Genomic DNA, 19,224 nt, shown 5'->3' with positions numbered 1-19,224 from the left:
TATTAGAGGTTTAAAGGGGCATATGGGAATAGATGGGAATGAAAAAGCGGACGAACTAGCTAAAAAGGGCGCTTCCCTTGAAGCTTGCTCCGTAGACGTCCCAATTAGACTGGGCGAGATTAAGCGAAGGCGAGAGGTGCACATGATCGACCAAGCGGGAAAGGCGTGGGTTCAAGCGCGGGGCTGTAAAGTGTCGAAGATTATGTGTATGTCTTACAACCTTAGACTAACAAAGTTGCTTCTATCATTAAAAAGAGAGGACTGTAGACTCATGACGGGTATTCTGACTGGATGCCTTCTGGCATCACATGCCTTTAAATTAGGCTTGGCCAGTGATAGCAGATGTAGGAAGTGCGTGTTGGAGGGGGAAACGATCGAGCACGTTCTGTGCTCGTGCCCTGCACTTGCCAGGCTAAGACTTCAGCTATTAGGAGTGATACAGCTGTCAGATCTAGAAGCAGTAAGTGGCTTAGGTCCTAGGAAGGACGGAGGACGGAGTTATTTTATAACATAGGTCCTGGTTTTTGATGGGGTTTTTCAGTTTGGTCGTTAAAACAAACTTCTGGTAACACTACGGACTCAATCAGTCTATGTGAGGTCCTCATGGACCGGCCAGTTCAACCTGACCTAACCTAGAGGTTTAAAGATGAGAAAGAGGGTGAAAACAGAAAAAATACTTGGGTTTCGTAGATTAAAATTAGCAAAGACATAACGTGCGATGTTATTGTAGATTACATTGAGTTTTTTATTACACAAAGCACCAGAGCTTGCATAGAGTTCGCAACCCATACAACAGTGTAGGCAATATATATGTTTCAGCCAGCAGTAATCGAACATCAAGTGAAGTGAAATTTTGAGTAGACCAAAGCGATCGGAGCATGCCATATACTTTGCCAATAGTATGAATGATATGATCACTCCAAGTCAGAGTTCTGTTGAATATTATCCCAAGATTTTTAGCAGAGGAGACAAAGGGTATAACATATCGTTAAAAAAATGTTAGTTTGTCGGTGCAATCTTTGCTTGATGAATGTTAGTTGAAACAATTAAAAAAGCCTTTTTTTAAATATATTATGGTCAAGTTTTTATTTAAAATTCGTGTTTATTAATTTTATGCTAAACAGTGGGAATGTTTTTGTTTTTCTTTTTTAATATGTAATTTAGTTAGTTATTATGCCTTTTATAAGATAATTAATATATTTAAGTTTTCGTATACAGTAATATTATGATAATAATAATAAAAATAATGATTATAATAATAATAGATATAATCATAATAACTTTATTGCCAAATAATGTCATTAAAAACTCTGAGTACAGTTCAAAATAGAAATGTTTGAGGTATTCAAGTGAGACTGGTTACATTTTTTACAAAAACAAAATATACTCAAGGGACAATTTTTTTAACCAGATAAGTTGATAACGGGTTGACGTGAATACCTCAATTACGTTTTCTTGTATTAAATATTTACACGTACATTTGTATGTAAGTATGTGTGTGTTTTTTAGCTTTAAACTGCACTCCCGATAACTTGAACTCCCAGTACTGGCATATTTCTACCTCTAAAAAATGTGGTGAAATAAAATTGATGAAGGGATCGGGATTGTTAACAAAAGTAGATATTTGCATTTCATATGCATGACATGAGTTCGAGTTATCGCGTGTGCACTGTATGCATAACATATTTTTCGGTTAACTTTGCAAAATCATATAAATACTATTTTTACTTTAAATAATAATAAAAAAAACCAATATGAGGAATTTTACGCGTTTAGAGGAATACCCTTTGTGAATTTGTTTTACCCAAGCTTTCCAAATTTCATAATGCTCTTTTGTAATTATGCACATTTTTTCTTTTTCTATATATTTGCATGTATGCGTATTATTTATGTTTTTATTATGGTTGATTACGCAAAAACTGCATTTCGTTTTTTAATCACTTGGAATGCATTTAACAATAGACTTTTAGACGAGAAAAGCCTACGTAAATTTTTGTGATTAAATAACAAAAATACAGAATTTTCGCACAAAAAGAAAAAATGTATAACAAAAAAAAAACTAATTAAAACTAAATAAAACATAATTTTTTTTAAAACATTATTTTTTGTTGCTTATTATAATAATATTGTGTTTTTAAGCTTGTTTGTTATAAAAATGCCGGGCTAATATTTGGACAATTATTTGCACACCTTATAATTGTATGTATTTACATTAGGGTGTTCTATTGCTATGGAATTTTTTTCCACAAGTTTGCTCAAAATAAAATTTTTGTTTAATTGGGTAATGAAACTTTAAGCCATCGCGCCATAGTTACCACAGGATCCAATTTTGCCTTTCATCCACAGGCGACTTCGTGACATTGACTGAAAAGTCACGATAAATCAATGTGTGAAATTCAAACAAATCACCGCCACTGACACCCTTACTGCTTGCAGCAATCATATACCCAATCACAGAACAGAACATTTATCTACGTCAATATGAATAAACGAATCAGTGATTTGTCCTGCAAGCACAGGCATTTGAATAGCCACTTTTGTTGCAGTTCACACCAGCGCAAATCTCGGACGGACTCATCCATTAATGTTGCCTCAGCTTTTTGTTCCGCTGTGAGGAGAGATGTGATGGTATAAGTGATTGCTGTTCAGTCACACACGGGGATAAAAATCGCAGTGACTTAAGGGATACAGACACAGATTAGATTGTTCCTCAAAAATTTGCGGGATCTGTTAACTCTAGGGAGACGTGTAGGCTCTACATTCCAACCTCCAAAAATTTCTCATGCACATACAACTTGTATGACAACCGTAATTGAATGTAAAGCTAACTTGATTTACAATTTTTGCTCTGCGTGATATTTCTGTTTGACGTTTGGATACACGTTTCGCGTTAAAAAAATGGACGTGCGTTTTTATTAGGTTGAACTGTTAGATCAAGTTTACATATAAGGAGATAAATTTTTCTTCGTACTTTACTCTGTATCAGTTATTAAGTAACTAGATTTGCTATAAAAAACTTTTCCCTAGCCTTAGAGATAGTTGTCTGGTTTCATCTCTAAATTGAAACACGGAATGAGAGAGAACGGTAAAAAAAAGTATAAACAAAATGGCCGAACGACAGATTTGAACACTAATAATCTAGCTTCTAGGGATGGGATGTATGTGAACCTGAAGATTAACTTATGTGAATTAATGATAGATTAGTGCTTGTTCAAACATGATCTTAGAAAAAATGGCACACCCCAATGTAATGCGTAGCTCTTAACGGTGTATTGGTGGCATATCATATCATAACAAAAATAATAAACTCTCAAAAAAGTCCAAACTATGGATCATTTACATCCAAATATATGTGGCTTTATATAGTTTTTTTTTTTTCAATTTCTTAATCAAATATAATATATGTATATATATATATGTATGGATGTGTATATACCTACTACATACTACTGTTATTACTATTATGTAACGTACGGTGGGCAAGTCTAGGCAATATTCAATTGAATGCATTTATTTTTAGTTTTTTTTTTCTTTTGTTATAATCTCACATATATAGACATATGCAATAAAATCCATACATATGTATACTTTTTGCTCACTTATAAAAAGAGGTCTTATTGCAGTGTTATTGACTTTTGTTGCAATTCTTTCATTTTGTTATCAAATGCAGTATTTTATAATTTGATCGAATGGATTTATTTTGTTCTTTATGTGTTTTATTCACTTTGCTTAAGCCTAAACTTCACGCACTTATGTATGAACACTTAACCACTACGAGTATAATTGTTTTTGTATAGTCGATAATTCTCCATTGAAACGAAAAAAAAAAATTGAAAAATGAAAACAAATGTAAAAGCTGAACTCTTTTAAAAATAATAATAAAAAAAAGATTTTTTAAAATTAAAATGAAAAATAATAAATAATATGTAAAAGTTTAAAAAAAATGAACAAAACATGATTTATAACATAATTTTAATAACAAAAAAAAAAAAAAAATTAATAAAAGTTGTAAAAAAAAAGTTGAAATTTAACATATAAAATGAAAAAAAAAATTAAATCGATCACAGTTGTTTGGGCGGATTTCGTTTTTTTATGATATGTTTATGATTTGTTGGTGCATGTTATTATTATTTGTTCTATATTAATATTAACCTTTATCTTTAAGTTATAGTGGCTTAGTCACTTTACATTTTGCTTTTTTAAAAAATATTTCTTTTAAAAATGCTGCGGTGCATGATGAAAAAAAAGTGGAAAATATTTAATAAAAAAAACTTTAAAATACAAATAATAACTTGTATATAATACAAGTTTGTTATGGGCTACAACAAAAATAAATATTAAACATATATACATATATGTATGTATTTAATTAACCCTTGGAATACCCCACACTTCCATTTGTATGTTTGTTTGAGTTTCAATTAATTTGAAATAGTAGTGACTGTTAATAAAATATCTTATTATTGAGTATTTATTGTTTATTTAATTGTCTTTTGTTTATATTTTATGCATTTCTAAATGTGACTAGATTAAGGTTATATATATATATATTTTTTTTTTTGTGTTTCATTTGTTAAATATGTCAATACTTGAAACACAGAAATTTTTCTTTTTGTATTTATTTTGATTTTTTGAATTATTTTTGTTGTATGTGGGATGTGGGTAGTTTATCGTATGTATGTATGTAGTCCTGGCGAAGTTTCCACCTATTTGAGGACTTTGTTGATATGTTTTACATTACGTTTGGGTAATAGAGTTTGGAACAAGCGTGATGACCAAAAAAAAATTAATCAATAGGAACTGTGCGTTCACACAGCCCATTTTCAATTTATGATCGGGTGCCGCTTATTGTTGTTATGTAGCAACTACATACATATATGCTTCGGAAACCTGTTGAGAAACTTTCTGCCGTAATTGTAAGGCGTGCCGTTATCATAAATAGGCTCACGATGATTGTAAAACTGTGTACCTACATTCGTATTAACCCGATTTTTTGTTCCGTTTTGTGCCTTACTAAAGTTTCGACTTGATTAGCCTCCTTCAGCTTTCCTACCGCTTTACGGAATAACGTTAATTTAAGAGGATTACAAGTTTCGATATGGTACCTTTGTAGATATTTTTTACAATCGATAGTTCGAAAATATTACTTTCATTGATCATCGAATAGAAAAAAGAAATATTTAATGACTAGAGCGATTCGGTTTTATAAATGAAAAACAGCGCACGGGTTCAAAAATCATCGTGGCGTGTCCTCCTCTGCCATTGCTCATAAGTAAGCAGTTAGTGCTATCTAAGTTAAGTTCTAACTTAGAACTTCTGGAAATATTTTCCACCTTCCTTGCCACATTTAGTTAGGAGTTAAACCGGTTTCGACATAATGCCGTCCTTAGCGCAGTTTTTTGTCAGAATCTCTATTATCGTGTCGAATCAGAACCTCTACCAGTGGTCTCAATCAGCTGCTATCGCCTCTTTGGAGACTTGGGAAACTGCATTTTCTAAGCAGAATTACCCACACCCCTTTCTAAATTTTTCTTCGTTAGGCCTCGAATACAGGTTCACAGCCAGTGTCTTTTCGGCTATGACGCTTTTGTTTTAACGATGATACCCATAGCGTCATGGCTGGTATCAACGCAATGTTTTGGCACGATTGCAAATTTGTGTTGTGAGCAGTCGTGAGTGAAATTGTTTAACTAAAACTCTGAATTTGTTCACTTTTTATGCATTCTGACCTAAATAAGGTGACCACGACTGCTTTAAGGCCAACGTCATTTTCTTCAACAATTTTTAGTCTTTCTAATATCTTTTAACTATTTTTCTGACCACATACTTGAAACCACAGCGACTCTAGCAAGTCTAACGAAATCGTATCCCAATATAACTATGTAAAGCTCCTTTTTGAAATTCCTCAATTCGAAACCCAAAAAAAATATCACGCATTATCCAAACACCCAAATAAATATCCACTTTGTAACCTTGGCTTTGCAAGTGACTTGCATTTAAGTTAAGTTTTCCACATTTCAAAAACCATATTTCGAAGTTTCCACCAAAACCAACTGTGAAACAGCGTTAATTGCTGTCGTGTAATGTAGAGCTCGTTAGTTTTTCGTGAGTCACACATCGTTTAAGAAGAATTATTTACTTGCACGCACTCGCACATTTTTCGTTATCGTGTTATACGGCGTGTTTTTCATTTAGGAATAGAAAGTAACACCTGAACAAAAGAAATCTCAAAAGATCTCAAAATATTCCAACTGCGTACCTCTTTTCGTTTCGTTTCTGCGTTCATAGAGGGGGGTGTCGTTGTGTACCAACATTGTTTATTGTTTATTGGGTTGCATTTAGAATACTCGCCTAGTACCGCACGTAGTTTTAGTATGCTTAGTATTTCGTGTTTTTCTTTCTTTCTCTGTTTTGTCTTTTTTTTGCTCTCAAAGCTTATTACGGTCTCTTTTCACTGTTATGTCGCAGAGAGTGAGCAAACATTTTACGTTTGAGAGTTATAACCTGTGTGGTGTTTCATTACGGCTGGATCCATGACGTAATTGTTAGCCTCAGCTATTTGTATTGGTAATGGTGGTAGCTTATCACTAGGATGACGATGACTTCCAACAGTTTTACGTCCTTTACTAGCGGTCAATTGTAGAGCGGACGTTGTTGGAGTAGTCGTTTTCGTACTTGTGTTCGTTGCGTTGGTGGTTGTGGTTGACGCTGTTATTGTTGTAGATGCCGAGCTTGTAACTATGCTCGGTGCCGTTGATGTGACGGCGGCATCTGCGGCATTCGCAACCTCCTTCGACGCACCAGCATAGATCGACGACGAGTTTTGTTGTGCAGTTTTGTTTATGCTTATTTGATTGCTGCCGAGTGTTGATGTTCGTGTACTGTACGGCGAACCCAATGAGCCGCTGGAATTACGCATTGCTGAAGAGGTGCTTGTGGCTGTGCGACTTGTTTTTGAGTTCGTAAATAATTTAGTTTGTTTCAGCAGCGAATGATCATTACAGAGCGCAGAAATGAGTGGCAAATCTAAATGTTTACTCTTCTCGCGCAACACTGCTATATCCAGTGGATTGGATGTAGTGCCACTTGTGCTCGGGCTACTGCCATGAGTGGCATTGATTTCTTTCGATTTGTTAGTTGAAGCGGCCTGTCGATTAACAGCCGCTACGCTAGCTTGCAAATGCGCTAGAATGCTACCGCCATTATATGAGAGTAGATCGGGTTTTGGACGTTCACCAGCCCACTGTGCACCGCTAGAGGTACGCGTCATGTTATTTGCGTTACCGCTCGTATTCAACAAGGGTGGTTTGCGGGGCGGTAATTGAGTGCGCATTGCGATTTGACTTTTCGTGGGCATATTATTAGATGAGTTCGATTTTGAAGGAACTGCAAATGAAATTATAGTTATTACTTAGAAGTAGAAAGACGCATGTGCTTAAATTAATGTTTGTATACTCACTTGGTGGTGGGTTTTCAGATGGCACCGGCATTGGTGGCTTCTTCAAACGTCGATTTACATATGGGGGTGGTGGTGGTGGCGGCATACGTTTTATTTTTGGCAACGCATCAAGCGAGTTCAAAATATTATCATCCGATCGTGAGCGAGCAAATAAATTGGATGTATTTGCGTTAGAGGATGCTAACAGCGCGGCAGGATGCAAAGGCGGTGGTGGTGGTGGCTCATATGAAGAGCACAAGCTTGCCATGGATGGGCTATAAAGGGGCGAGTAGGTGCTCGGTAGTTGTACATATGAATCGGAAAGATTTTGTGTAGATGCATAACGCGAGTGTGTCGAAAGAGCTAGGGGAAGGTAGGGAGTGCTGCGATAGATCGCATGACCTTTGCATGTATCCCAAGAGCCGACGTGAGCGCTGCCAGTATGATATGCAAGATATGGATGGGGATGTGCGTGCGCACGAGCATGTGGGTGGGCTAGTGGTTGTGATGGTGTCTGCGCCAGTGCTGCATATAATGAGCTTTGCTTGGCATCTAAGTACTCCTGTTGGCTGACAGCGGGATCTTGTAACGGATAGATAACATAGTCAACATCACTATAAAGTTGTTGTTGATAAAGTTCGAACTGTTTACGCGCCAATTGATTACCATAAACGCCCGCTAGCTGTGGTGGCGGCGGTGGTGGTGGCGGCTGCCGTGGCAAACTTGGTGGTGGTGGTGGAAGGAATTGGCGATGCTTTATCACTGGTAGCAGCACGCAGGTTCGCGATGTTTGCTTGATTTCCGGATAAGGTGGGGGCGGTGGTGGCGGTTGTTGATGCAGCGATGCCATGCTGCTGTGTGCACCATGCATGCCATAAGGCACAATCGGTACACCAATAGTATTCGGTATGACGCCAGCGCCAGCAGCAGCAGCGGCGACAGCATGTGCCATAGCAGCAGCTGATATCGAAGTTTGACGTGTAGCGCAAGCTGTAGGATGGCTGCCATTCAATGACACTTGCGAACCGCTGATGTAATGCGAATTGTGCACCGAATGATGGCTTGCCATGTGCTGACTAGTAATGGAACCGGTTGTGGATGCAGCGGATGAACAGTGCGTCGGTGCTGCATAACTGGGCTTTTGGCTATCACTAATAACACTGGTATGAGCTTTGAGAATATTTATTTGTGGACGTGTGGTAATGAAGCGTGCAGGCGCTTCTTCGGCTTTTAGCGAGCTCAATGAGCCACCTGTAGATAGAAGCACTTGGTTGTAATGATTGAGTGACGAAGTTGTGCTCGATGCTACTGACACTAAAGATGTTGGGCGTGGTTTGGCCGCTGTTGGATATGGTGGAGGATCACGCCGACGTACTGTAGTAGGTACCGCTGGTGCTGTGAGCGATGCTGGCGGTGCTGTGTCAACCGTTTTCTTATTGACCTCAATTGGTAATGTAGGTGATGACACTTTGGAGTATTTTGAGGCTAATTTTGCAGATTGCATTACTAAAGGCGACGGACATGCTGGCGGTCCGCAAAGTCCAGTTTTTTCATGACGTGCATGATATGGCGGCGGTGGTGGCAGCGGCACGTTGCTAAGATTTGACTTCGACTTCATGCCATTACTGTCAATACGTTGTGGCAGTGCCGGCGGATCTGTTGGTATTAAATCATTAATTAAATCTTCAACTTGATCTTCCGTAGGTGCGGTGTCTTGATGACCTTCTATATATGATTCACCCTTAATCGGTAACGGTAATGTAACATAATCACAATCTGAGTCTAATGTTGTAGACACCGTTTTACGATGGGGATAAGTACCACGTCCTACAATTAGTTCAGTTAATTCTTCGGCCGAAAGTAAATTGTGTTTATTATCGGTTGGATCACTGCCGTCGCCACGAAACGAGCCACTTGTGCTCACATTGGAGTTTGAGCGTAAACGAAACTCTTCGTTCTTAATGCGTTTTCCATGGTAGTTGCCACCATCGACCGAATCCGTATTGGAATGATTTGCACGTAAATTATCCGTGCTCATTTCACTTTTAGTCGGTTGGAAAATGCCATAGTGTGAGCTCTTCTCAGACTCAGCAATCTCTGATGATTGTCCTGTCATTTCACTGCTGTGCATTGTATAAACTCCAGAAGTCTCGGTAGGAGGAGCACCATGCGCTAACGTATAAACACCCGATACGCTTTCGTTTTCATCACGCGTAGACGAAGCAAAATCGTGGTCAATGCAATTTGACTCCGCCTCACTGAGTATGGAATTTTGTGCTGTATGACTAAAACCCAATTCAAGACTACTTGACGTCGAGTTGCGGCGCTGTGTGGGCGTTGAATTCATTGTGGCGTGTACTGTCAAAGATGTTAGCGTGTTTGTAGCAGATTCTGAGCTTGGCAAGACCACCACCGTACTGCAAGTCGAAGAGCACTGCGAGCCAATATTGTGTTGAGAACTTGGTGAGTCGGTGGCTGTGGAAGAATCCGCCGCGCGCTGTGAAGCTTGATTTGAGCTGCTGCTTGAAGAGTTACCGGCTGAAGTATGACTGCGCTCCACTGATGATTCGTCACCAGAGTTAGCTGAGTTCGAGTGCTGCTTTTGACGTTCCTGACGCACGGACAGCGCTGCCAATTGTTCTTCTAGATCTTTCAAAGACACCTGTCCCACAGACGACGTTTGCCTACTAACACTCGGACGATCTAAGAGATGTGCCAAAGCTAGACTTTCGGTGGATGGTGCTGCAATTGGTGCCGGCGGCGTATTTATCATTATCTCAACCTCATCCTCAGAGTGCACACGATCACTGACAATACCCGATGTCGTATTCGAGCTTGTGCTCGATATGACCGATATACGTTGATCACTTTTATTTTTGTAAGGCAAGTGTAGACTACGCGAGTAAATATAGCAGGCATGCAGACAATTGCTCTCCTCCTCTTCCTCGCGTTTGATCACCTCCTTGAGACGTGCTGCAATCTTCATACTAAACTGATGCGTCTCACGACACAACGTCAAAAGCATCTTATTTTTCTCGTCTGATGCAGCGTAAAGTAGAATTTTGCAATCACCCGAACGTATCTCAAACTTCTTACGCTCAAATGAGAGTTTTGTTATGCTGGGCCATAGGAATGTCGTCTGTTGTTGTGGCTTATTAGAGGTGCTAAATATTTTGATTCCCTTGGAATAAACCACAAACCATGAACTACCCAAACCGTTTTCATTTTTCGCTGTACGCATGCGGAAGATGTGCGCATTTACGCACTCATGCACCATGCAGGCATGCTGAATGTAATGGAGTTCTGCATCCGTCGTTGACATACCACGATTTTCGCGATGACATGCTTGTAGAGCGCTCATAGCCCACGCCGTACGCAACTCGATCGGTAGATAATCGTTTAAACTGAAGTAATCTTGTGTTGTCGCAAGCGCTGGGTTGTAAGCTAAGGCGGATAATGAAGTGCTCGAAGAAGTGGCAGTTGTTGGTGGTGTTGTATTAGACGAACTGCTGCGGTTCATTGAAGAAATCGATGAGGAAGCTGAAAAAGAGGCTGTCATGACACCGAGACTACGCTTTAGGCTGCCACTAATGGGAAAGACGTTCGTAGATGACGAGGTCGAAGATGCTGACGTTGTCTTAGCTAAAATTTTCGTATTTACAGCATTACTAAGACGTTTATTAATCTTTGGTAATGTTGTTGTTATTGTTTTTGTTGTCGTCGTGTCTGTATTTCTAGTTATTAAATTTGTGACTTCATTTATATTTGCCGTTGAGTTTGTGACATGCGCGGAAAGCAAACTTGGATGATCAAACTCAGCTCCCGAACCACTGCAGTTGTTGCTCTCATCTGTAGATAACGATTTTAATGTTGTTCCCTTTGTATTTGTGGTTATTGTTGTTTGTATGGCAACTGGTGCGTCTCCCAAATCCGCTTGTAATGCTAAACCGGCTAATAATAACATCGATTGTTCCGAATAGTCCTTAGGCATTTCCCGTTCTATAGCATTGTATTTTAATTGTAGATAATAATTGTGACGGGATACTTCATCTTTCAAAAGAAACGGGCTCTCGACATAGAACTGTACGCGGAAGTGTAGCTCCAGAAGGGGACGTCCATTTGCATCGAGGCCCTACGGCGTGTGAGAAAAGGATAGAGATAGAAGAAGTTAGGTTTGATACGCAATGATAATATGAATGTATGTAGATGACTTACGTGTGTATGCGAGGAGCGCCAACTCTTCGGGCCGTACTTGGAGAGTTTGCTCTCCGGATCCGCGAACATGTATTCGCCATCTGTAAATAAAAAAAAAAAATTCTATCAATCTATTCTAAAAATATTCTAACATTATATTCTATTATTTAGTAACATGGTTGCTATACTTTCATTTAGAACAAATGGCATTCTTGTCGAGAACAAATATAACCCAAAGTCTGCAGTGTGTTAGGTTGAGGGCGTGATATTTCTCAAGGTCTTGTTTTGACAACATGTGGCAGGACGCCACCTCCAATAACATAACAGTGTGCATAGAAGGACTGCCCTTGTTAAAACGGGTATGAGAATTGTCACGCCTAGTGTGAAACCTGCAGAGCTAAGGGTTGGCTTCAATATTATTATATCGGCAATTTATTTGGAAAATTTGGTAGCGTTTCCTTTCCCTGAAAATATTCATGATTTGCGTGCGAGCCGAACCCGCAACTTAGATATTTTAAGCGCTACATACAAGCACATATGTACATCCTTCGGCCATGACTCCGCCTCTGTAGTTGATACGCTCAACTATGTGAATGAAACAGCAAAAGGAAAGCAGCTGCCGTGCCTCATCCTCCAACCATGGGACGCACGCGTTTGCATGAATTGCTTATTGCAACTTAATAAATGTTTGCATGTATGTACATGTGTATGTTTTGCATGAGTATGTGCATACGCATGTGCATTGTTATTGTCTGTTCATGCACTTGTACACTTCGAGTTATTTTGTGTTTTTTTTTCGTTTTTGTATTTCCGTGAGTTTGGTTGGAATTTGAGTTTCTTTTTTCGAAACATTTGCTGTATATTCTGTATTCTGTACATGCTTGTGTGTGTGTGCGTGTTAAAGTTTTAATTGTTTTCTTCTTTTTCTAATGAAAAATTGTGGGTTGGTATCGACTGCTATCATTTAGTTGTTGTTGTTATTATGTACTTGTGGCCTGTTGCTTGTTGCTGTTATTGTTATTATATTGGTAGTTTCATATAATTTTATTTATATTTTTTGCTTTTGATGTTGTTGTTTTTTTCTGCAGATTGGTTTCGCTGTTGCCGGTTTGCTTGGTTTTTTCTTTATGTTGTTGTTGTTATTGTTGTTGCTGCTGTTTGTTTCATGATTCTTGTTATTTTCGCAATCACAACATACCCAACATTTTCTCTTCCATTTATTGTTAATGGTGCATAATCATTATCGGCAGGTAGCGACCGGTCAGTTAATAATGGCGACTCTAAAGAAGTTTCAACAGCAATACGAAAAAAAAAAAATAAATCAACAACAACAACAATAACATACCAAGTTGATGTTTTAGATTCTTGTTGCGGTCGTTATTGATTGTGTCAATTTTGTTGTTGTTGTTGTTCTATGTGTGCGTGTGTGTTACTGTTCCTCTGCTGATAGCGTGCAACCGATAAACATCAGAAATTAAAATTCCTTTGCTTTTTGCCTTATTTGTTGCAGTTGTTGTTCTTGTTGCTTTATTTTTACCTGCTGCTGGTTTTTTTCGTTCAAATTTTAAGGCGTTTTTATATGATTTTGTATCTATGTATGTATGTTTGCTTGTACATCAAAGTATTTATAACATCTCACATAAAATTTCTGTAGCCCAAAATAAGCACCCAAAATGATTTTACTTGCTAAAAAAATTCCCGAATAAATGAAAAATGTTGATTTGGATTTCACCGAAATATTTCCCACACAGCATATATTTAAAAAATGATATGAGATATAGTAAAATTGTAATTTGTGTTTGGGCTTCTATCTTTCAATAATATCAAATACGATGAAAAGATGAATAAAGAGTCTTTAAAAATATGAATCATAAATGATTATTCAAGAATAATCATATTTATGGTACAGTTTTCTCCCGACGATACATTGATTTTCGAATACAAAATACTTTTGAATTTGAGTGGTTTTATCATCTTGGGTATGACATTGGAGTATTTTTTGGTCAAAATATTCAAAAAATGCTGGCGGGGGTGGATTATGTTAACGCTGTCGATTTATGAATATGTATGTATTTATGTGTATGTGTATTTGTGTACGATAAAATGTATGCAGGTTATATGTTCGTGCTACACATCCCAATCTTTCCTAAACGCCATTGGCAAATTCAATAGAATTTTGGGTGCACATCAAACTTTTGTACAAAAGACTGAAGCAACGAACTTGCCTTTTAAAACTATTTCATACGGACATACAAAAGTGCACATGGACAATTGAGCATGAGAAGTCTTCCATGCAGAGGTTAGATTTGAAATTTTGTGTATATAAAACATGCCGTTATAAGGGCGCTGCCTAGCCGAAGGTGACCGAAATTCTGAGTCAACAAAAGACATGTCGGTGCCGTCCCGCCAATTTGAGTAAAACAATAAAAAGTAGCACGACGAAAATCGGGCCAAACCTCCTCGGAGGTATATCCCGCCAAAATATTATTATTATTAATACATATTATTATTAGCGTGCTCCGCCTACCACACCCTATGCCCTGGGTTCGAACCACGGGCAAAGCAACATCAAAATTTTAGAAATAAGGTTTTTAAATTAGAAGAAAATTTTTCTAAGCGGGGTCGCCCCTCGGCGGTGTTTGGCAAGCGCTCCGGGTGTATTTTTGCCATGAAAAGCTCTCAGTGAAAACTCATCTGCCTTGCAGATGCCGTTCGGAGTCGGCATAAAACATGTAGGTCCCGTCCGGCCAATTTGCAGGGAAAATCAAGAGGAGCACGACGCAAATTGGAAGAGAAGCTCGGCCTTAGATCTCTTCGGAGGTTATCGCGCCTTACATTTATTTTATTTTAATACATATTATCAAAGGAAAGCCTACCGTAAGAGCCTACTTAAATCCAAATCATGCACCCGAGAAAAATTTCAATGCAAAAACTAAGTAGTCATTCCAGTTGCTCTGCTTGCGGGTATGTCAAACCATTTAAAGAGTATAATTGTAAATCATATACCTGAAATGTCCAGGCTCTTGAAAGAAAAGGCACAGATAGCCGGTTGACATCGTTTCAAAAGCAAATGCTGACATCACTTCTATACAAATGCCACGCCGAAGGGAGCAGATCAGAAGGACCATAGGGCCGTGGGAAGTCTCTCTTCTCGGCGGCCATAATGGTTTTCTGATTTTGAAAAAACATTTAAAATCACTCTCTTAAACTTTGTGAAAATGCCAACCCAAAGAAAATACAAAACAAAAAAAAAAAAAAAAAAAAAAAACGGGTTGATTTCTTTCACCAAATAAATAAAACCAAATTGTGTCCAATTGTTTCAAAATCGGTTTTGGTGTATATGTAGAATCGAATGTTGGATTAGAAGACCACCCCTACTTTCATGTGTCCTCACTACTGCTGAAAGGAATAATCTTCATTGGAAGTACTCAATCATTCATTAATTGCTGCTTAATCGCCTAGGAAATATTGAGAGCACCAAAGGTGGGTGGAGATCTCACCAGTTAGACGAAAGCATTCACTGTCTCTTGTTTATATACGTCAGCACTGACGTGGCTATCAAGGCGCAAGTACGCGCATATGCCAGAAGTTGTATGTTCTAATAAGCATAGATGTGCTGCTAGAATTTACTTCTCGCGTATAAGGTGAAAGAAGTAGAACAATAGGGAGTCGCTTTGTCTGGGGCCTATTTTGGTTTCAACTGACTCAAAGAGGAGCTTCACGGGTACCATAACATGCCCGCGCCATTAAGGACCCTATAGCTGCTCGCAGCTTATCAAGACCCAATTCTCCAGCTAAATTGTGTTAGTTCGTAAGGCTGAATTTACCAGCTATACTGCCAAAGCCAGCCGCCGTGGTATAGAGGCTGGCCTATCATACCGAAAGTCCCACGTTCAAGTGATTGGTCAAATCACATCAAAAACTCTAAATTGAAAAAAAAACTTTGCCTTAATCTGCTGGGAGCTATATTACACTAAATTATAATTATTGGTAGACTCCTCTTATCCCCACCTTGGCACTAAGTCGGCAAGCATAATTTTGACGTCAGGGCGATAACCAAGTCGGCCCTTTCTTGTCGCGTAGACTTCTTTTTACCGATTAAAAAATGCCGTTCTGCATAAAATAACAAAATGTTCATGTAAAACAAGTAAGGAAGGCTTAGTTCGGGTGTAACCGAACATTACATATGTACGCAATTGAGAGCTTTGGCGACAAAATAAGGGAAAATCGCCATGTAGGAAAATGAACCTAGGGTAACCCTGGAATATGTTTGTATGACATGGGTATCAAATGGAAGGTGTTCATAAGTATTTTAAAAGGGAGTGGCCCTTAGTAGTATATGGGAAGGCGTTTTCGAAATATCGACCAAAATGTGGACCAGGGTGACCCAGAACATCACCTGTCGGGTACCGCTAATTTATTTGTATATGTAATAACACGAACAGTATTCCTGCGAAGATTCCAAGGGCTTTTCATTTCGCCCTGCAGAACTTTCTCATTTTCTTCTACTTAATATGGTAGATGTCACATCCATTTTACAAAGTTTTTTCTAAAGTTATATTTTGCGTCCAAAAAGAATCCAATTACCATGTTTCATCCCTTATTTCGTATTTGGTATAGAAATATCGTATTTCGTATATCATTTTTCGTAATTTTCGATATCGAAAATCATAGTCGGATTTCAGCCATTTTTTATACCATAAAAAAGTGAGTGCAGATAAGTACGTGAACTAAGTTTAGTAAAGATATATCGATTTTTGCTCAAGTTATCTTGTTAACGGCCAATCGGAAGGACAGACGGTCGACTGTGTATAAAAACTGGGCGTGGCTTCAACTGATTTCGTCCATTTTCACAGAAAACAGTTATCGTCATAGAAGCTATGCCCTTACCAAATTTCACAAGGATTGGTAAATTTTTGTTCGACCTATGGCATTAAAAGTATTCTAAACAAATTAAATGAAAAAACATTTTCTTTTATTTTTATATTTTATTGCACCATATCATTACTGGAGTTGAATTTTGTCATAATTGACTCATAATTTGACTTTTAAATTTTTTTCTTAAGTGGGCGTGTTCGTTATCCGATTTTACTAATTTTTATTTAGCACACATATAATAATAGAGGTAACGTTCGTGCCAAATTTCATCATGAGATCTTCAACGACTGCCACGCCCATTGCACAAAATTTTACATATTTTCTATTCTGCGTCATAAGGTCAACCCACCTACCAAGTTTCATCGCTTTATCCGTCTTTGATAATGAATTATCGCACTTTATCGGTTTTTCGAAATTTTCGATATCAAAAAAGTGGGCGTGGTTCTGATTTCGTTCATTTTAAATAGCTATCTGAGACTACCCAGGAACCTACATACCAAATTTCATCAAGATACCTCAAATTTTACTCAAGTTATCGTGTTCACGGACAGACAGACGGACGGACGGACGGCCGGACAAGGCCAAATGAATTTCTTTTTTAGCACAGATCATTTTGATATATAGAAGTCAATATCTATCTCGATTAGTTTATGTTGTTATGGTGTACCGTTATGCGAACAAAATTAATATACTCTGTGAGCTCTGCTCAGCTGAGTATAAAAATGTTTACTGTTTGTAATTTTTTGTTATGAAAAAAACAAAAACAGAAACCAAAAAAAAAAATAATAATTAAATGTGAGAATAGTGAGAATTTTTAAATTTTTTTAAACTTCATTTGCCTCTCACTGGTTCTACCTTGATATATTTTTATCATTGTGAATTCATACAAGTGAAGAATCTTTATGTTCCTCCATTGCCATACCTACCTGTCTAATAATTGCTGACAGGGAGAATGGCTGTCGCGAATGGCCAGAGAATGGAAGAAAGGTTTGTTTTTAGTACGCGGTTATTAAATTGAAGTGCCATGAATTCCCCATTTGTATTTCAAATCAGCTTTTCTTTTAAATTTGTCTACAGAAAATCAGACTACATATTAATATTAATTTCTAAAATCTAGTTAATTGATTAAATGTGAGCAGCCAGCTAAGCAAACATTTTAAAATATGTAAATAATGCAATATACTAGTCGTCTACAAAAATGTTTGAAAAACACTATTGAGCAAATGATTTAAGTATTCGAACAGCGATTGAACAGGTGATCGAGGCTGTTTACTATTGTGAACGTTTTTGTCAAACATTCGCCACTTGTATGAATTCACAATGTATTTTTATCATGGCCATAACTATTATTATTTAGGTATTTCAAAGTCAAGTGTTGTTGCCACTGAGGACATTCACAATGGTCATCAATTTCCTAAAGCGCTACTGTGGCAAATCCATTAATGTGCCCTCAATCTAATCAAGAATTACTACAGGACTGTGTAGTTCTTTTTTGTCACAGTCTAATGTACAACACGCTTACTTACTAAATTTGGCATCCATGCTCGTATAATTTCAAAGATCCAGCTGCAAGAACCAAAAAGCATTCCAATATTTCGTTGAGACCGGTGTAGTGTTTGTGTATATGGGTGCAGTTTTATTCTCATCGGCATATGATTGTGCATATTTGAGTGCATGTGTGTGTGTGTATATGTGTAAGTGGCTTCTAGCGTTGTTGTGCCTTTTCAACCGCCACTTATCTCTGTGCTAACGCCGTGCAGCACCCCTCAACAACCGGCCTTGTCCTAACAACCAAATCCTGATTGCAGTTGTTCAATTGGCAGTTCGGTCAACATTCCTAAGCAGTTGGATTCTGTAATTATGTTCCTGTATTCTTTCTATTCTCAACTGCGCTGCGGGCTGCTACTTTCAATGTTGGTGCAGCAGCATTTTATGCTATAATTATTTTCTTGTTCTTGTATCTGTTGCTGGTACGACGAGTGAGTTTGAGTTTTTAATTTTTTGTTAGTTGTTTGTTGCTGTTGTTAAGTTTTCTGGCCATGCAATCGTAGTTGCTGCTTCTTGCTTCTGCGGCTACTGGTTATGTCGGCAAAAAAATATATCTTCGGACATCGCTCTGTCGACGATATAACAACCAACATTGACTATTGGCGGTTGTCCGTCCGCCCGTCCATCCATTCTTTTGTCTACAAGCCTACTTCGTCTGTCCGTCCGTCAGTCCATCTACCCGTCTCTCTGCCTTCCTGTCTGTCCGATCGCTCGTCAGACTGCACTCGTGTTAGAGCAATGCGCGCAACTGCTACCTGAATTACTGAACACGCGTCTTATGTTCGCTGCCATTTGCCAGTTACCTCCATTCGTCTGGCTCGCGGGCTCCCTTCTTCTTCTTCTTTAGTAGAAATTGCTGTATGCTGCACGGGTATTCATTGCATTTTTCATATTATCCATGTTGTTGGTGTCGTTGTCGCTTGCTACTCTCCTCCGTGGCCAAAGCCACTTGCGTACGACTATTGTTGTTGTACAATGTTTGTTGTGTATTTAGCAGTTTGATGTTTTCTGCTTTTTATATTACATTTTTGTGTAACTTTTTTTAAATCGCTTTTTTATCTCATATTTTTTGTTGCTTCGTATTTTTTTTAAGTGGCCACGTTGCATTCAACATACAGCCAAAACAATCTGGCAACCGCAACAAGCCTTTTGTATTATGTGCATAT

General features: G+C 38.1%; 1 protein-coding gene across 6 annotated transcripts in view; it reads right to left on the bottom strand.

Annotated features, from left to right (window-relative positions):
* Positions 1-1,057: 1,057 nt before the first annotated feature.
* ex (expanded) overlaps positions 1,058-19,224 on the bottom strand; it is a 43,897-nt gene continuing 25,730 nt past the window's right edge. For all 6 annotated transcript variants that reach the window (XM_067768873.1, XM_067768871.1, XM_067768872.1 and 3 more), the window contains 3 exons: positions 11,654-11,733; positions 7,460-11,570; positions 1,058-7,386 (listed from right to left, as the gene is read on the bottom strand). In XM_067768873.1, coding sequence (XP_067624974.1) covers positions 6,485-7,386; positions 7,460-11,570; positions 11,654-11,733 — 5,093 coding nt within the window. In that variant the 3' untranslated portion in view covers positions 1,058-6,484. The remainder of the gene's footprint in view (positions 7,387-7,459; positions 11,571-11,653; positions 11,734-19,224) is intronic.

This window comes from Eurosta solidaginis, chromosome 2, assembly GCF_040869045.1.
Source record: "Eurosta solidaginis isolate ZX-2024a chromosome 2, ASM4086904v1, whole genome shotgun sequence".
NCBI lineage: Eukaryota > Metazoa > Arthropoda > Insecta > Diptera > Tephritidae > Eurosta > Eurosta solidaginis.
Note: the sequence above shows the minus strand (reverse complement) of the source record. Positions and strands in the feature narration are given on the sequence as shown.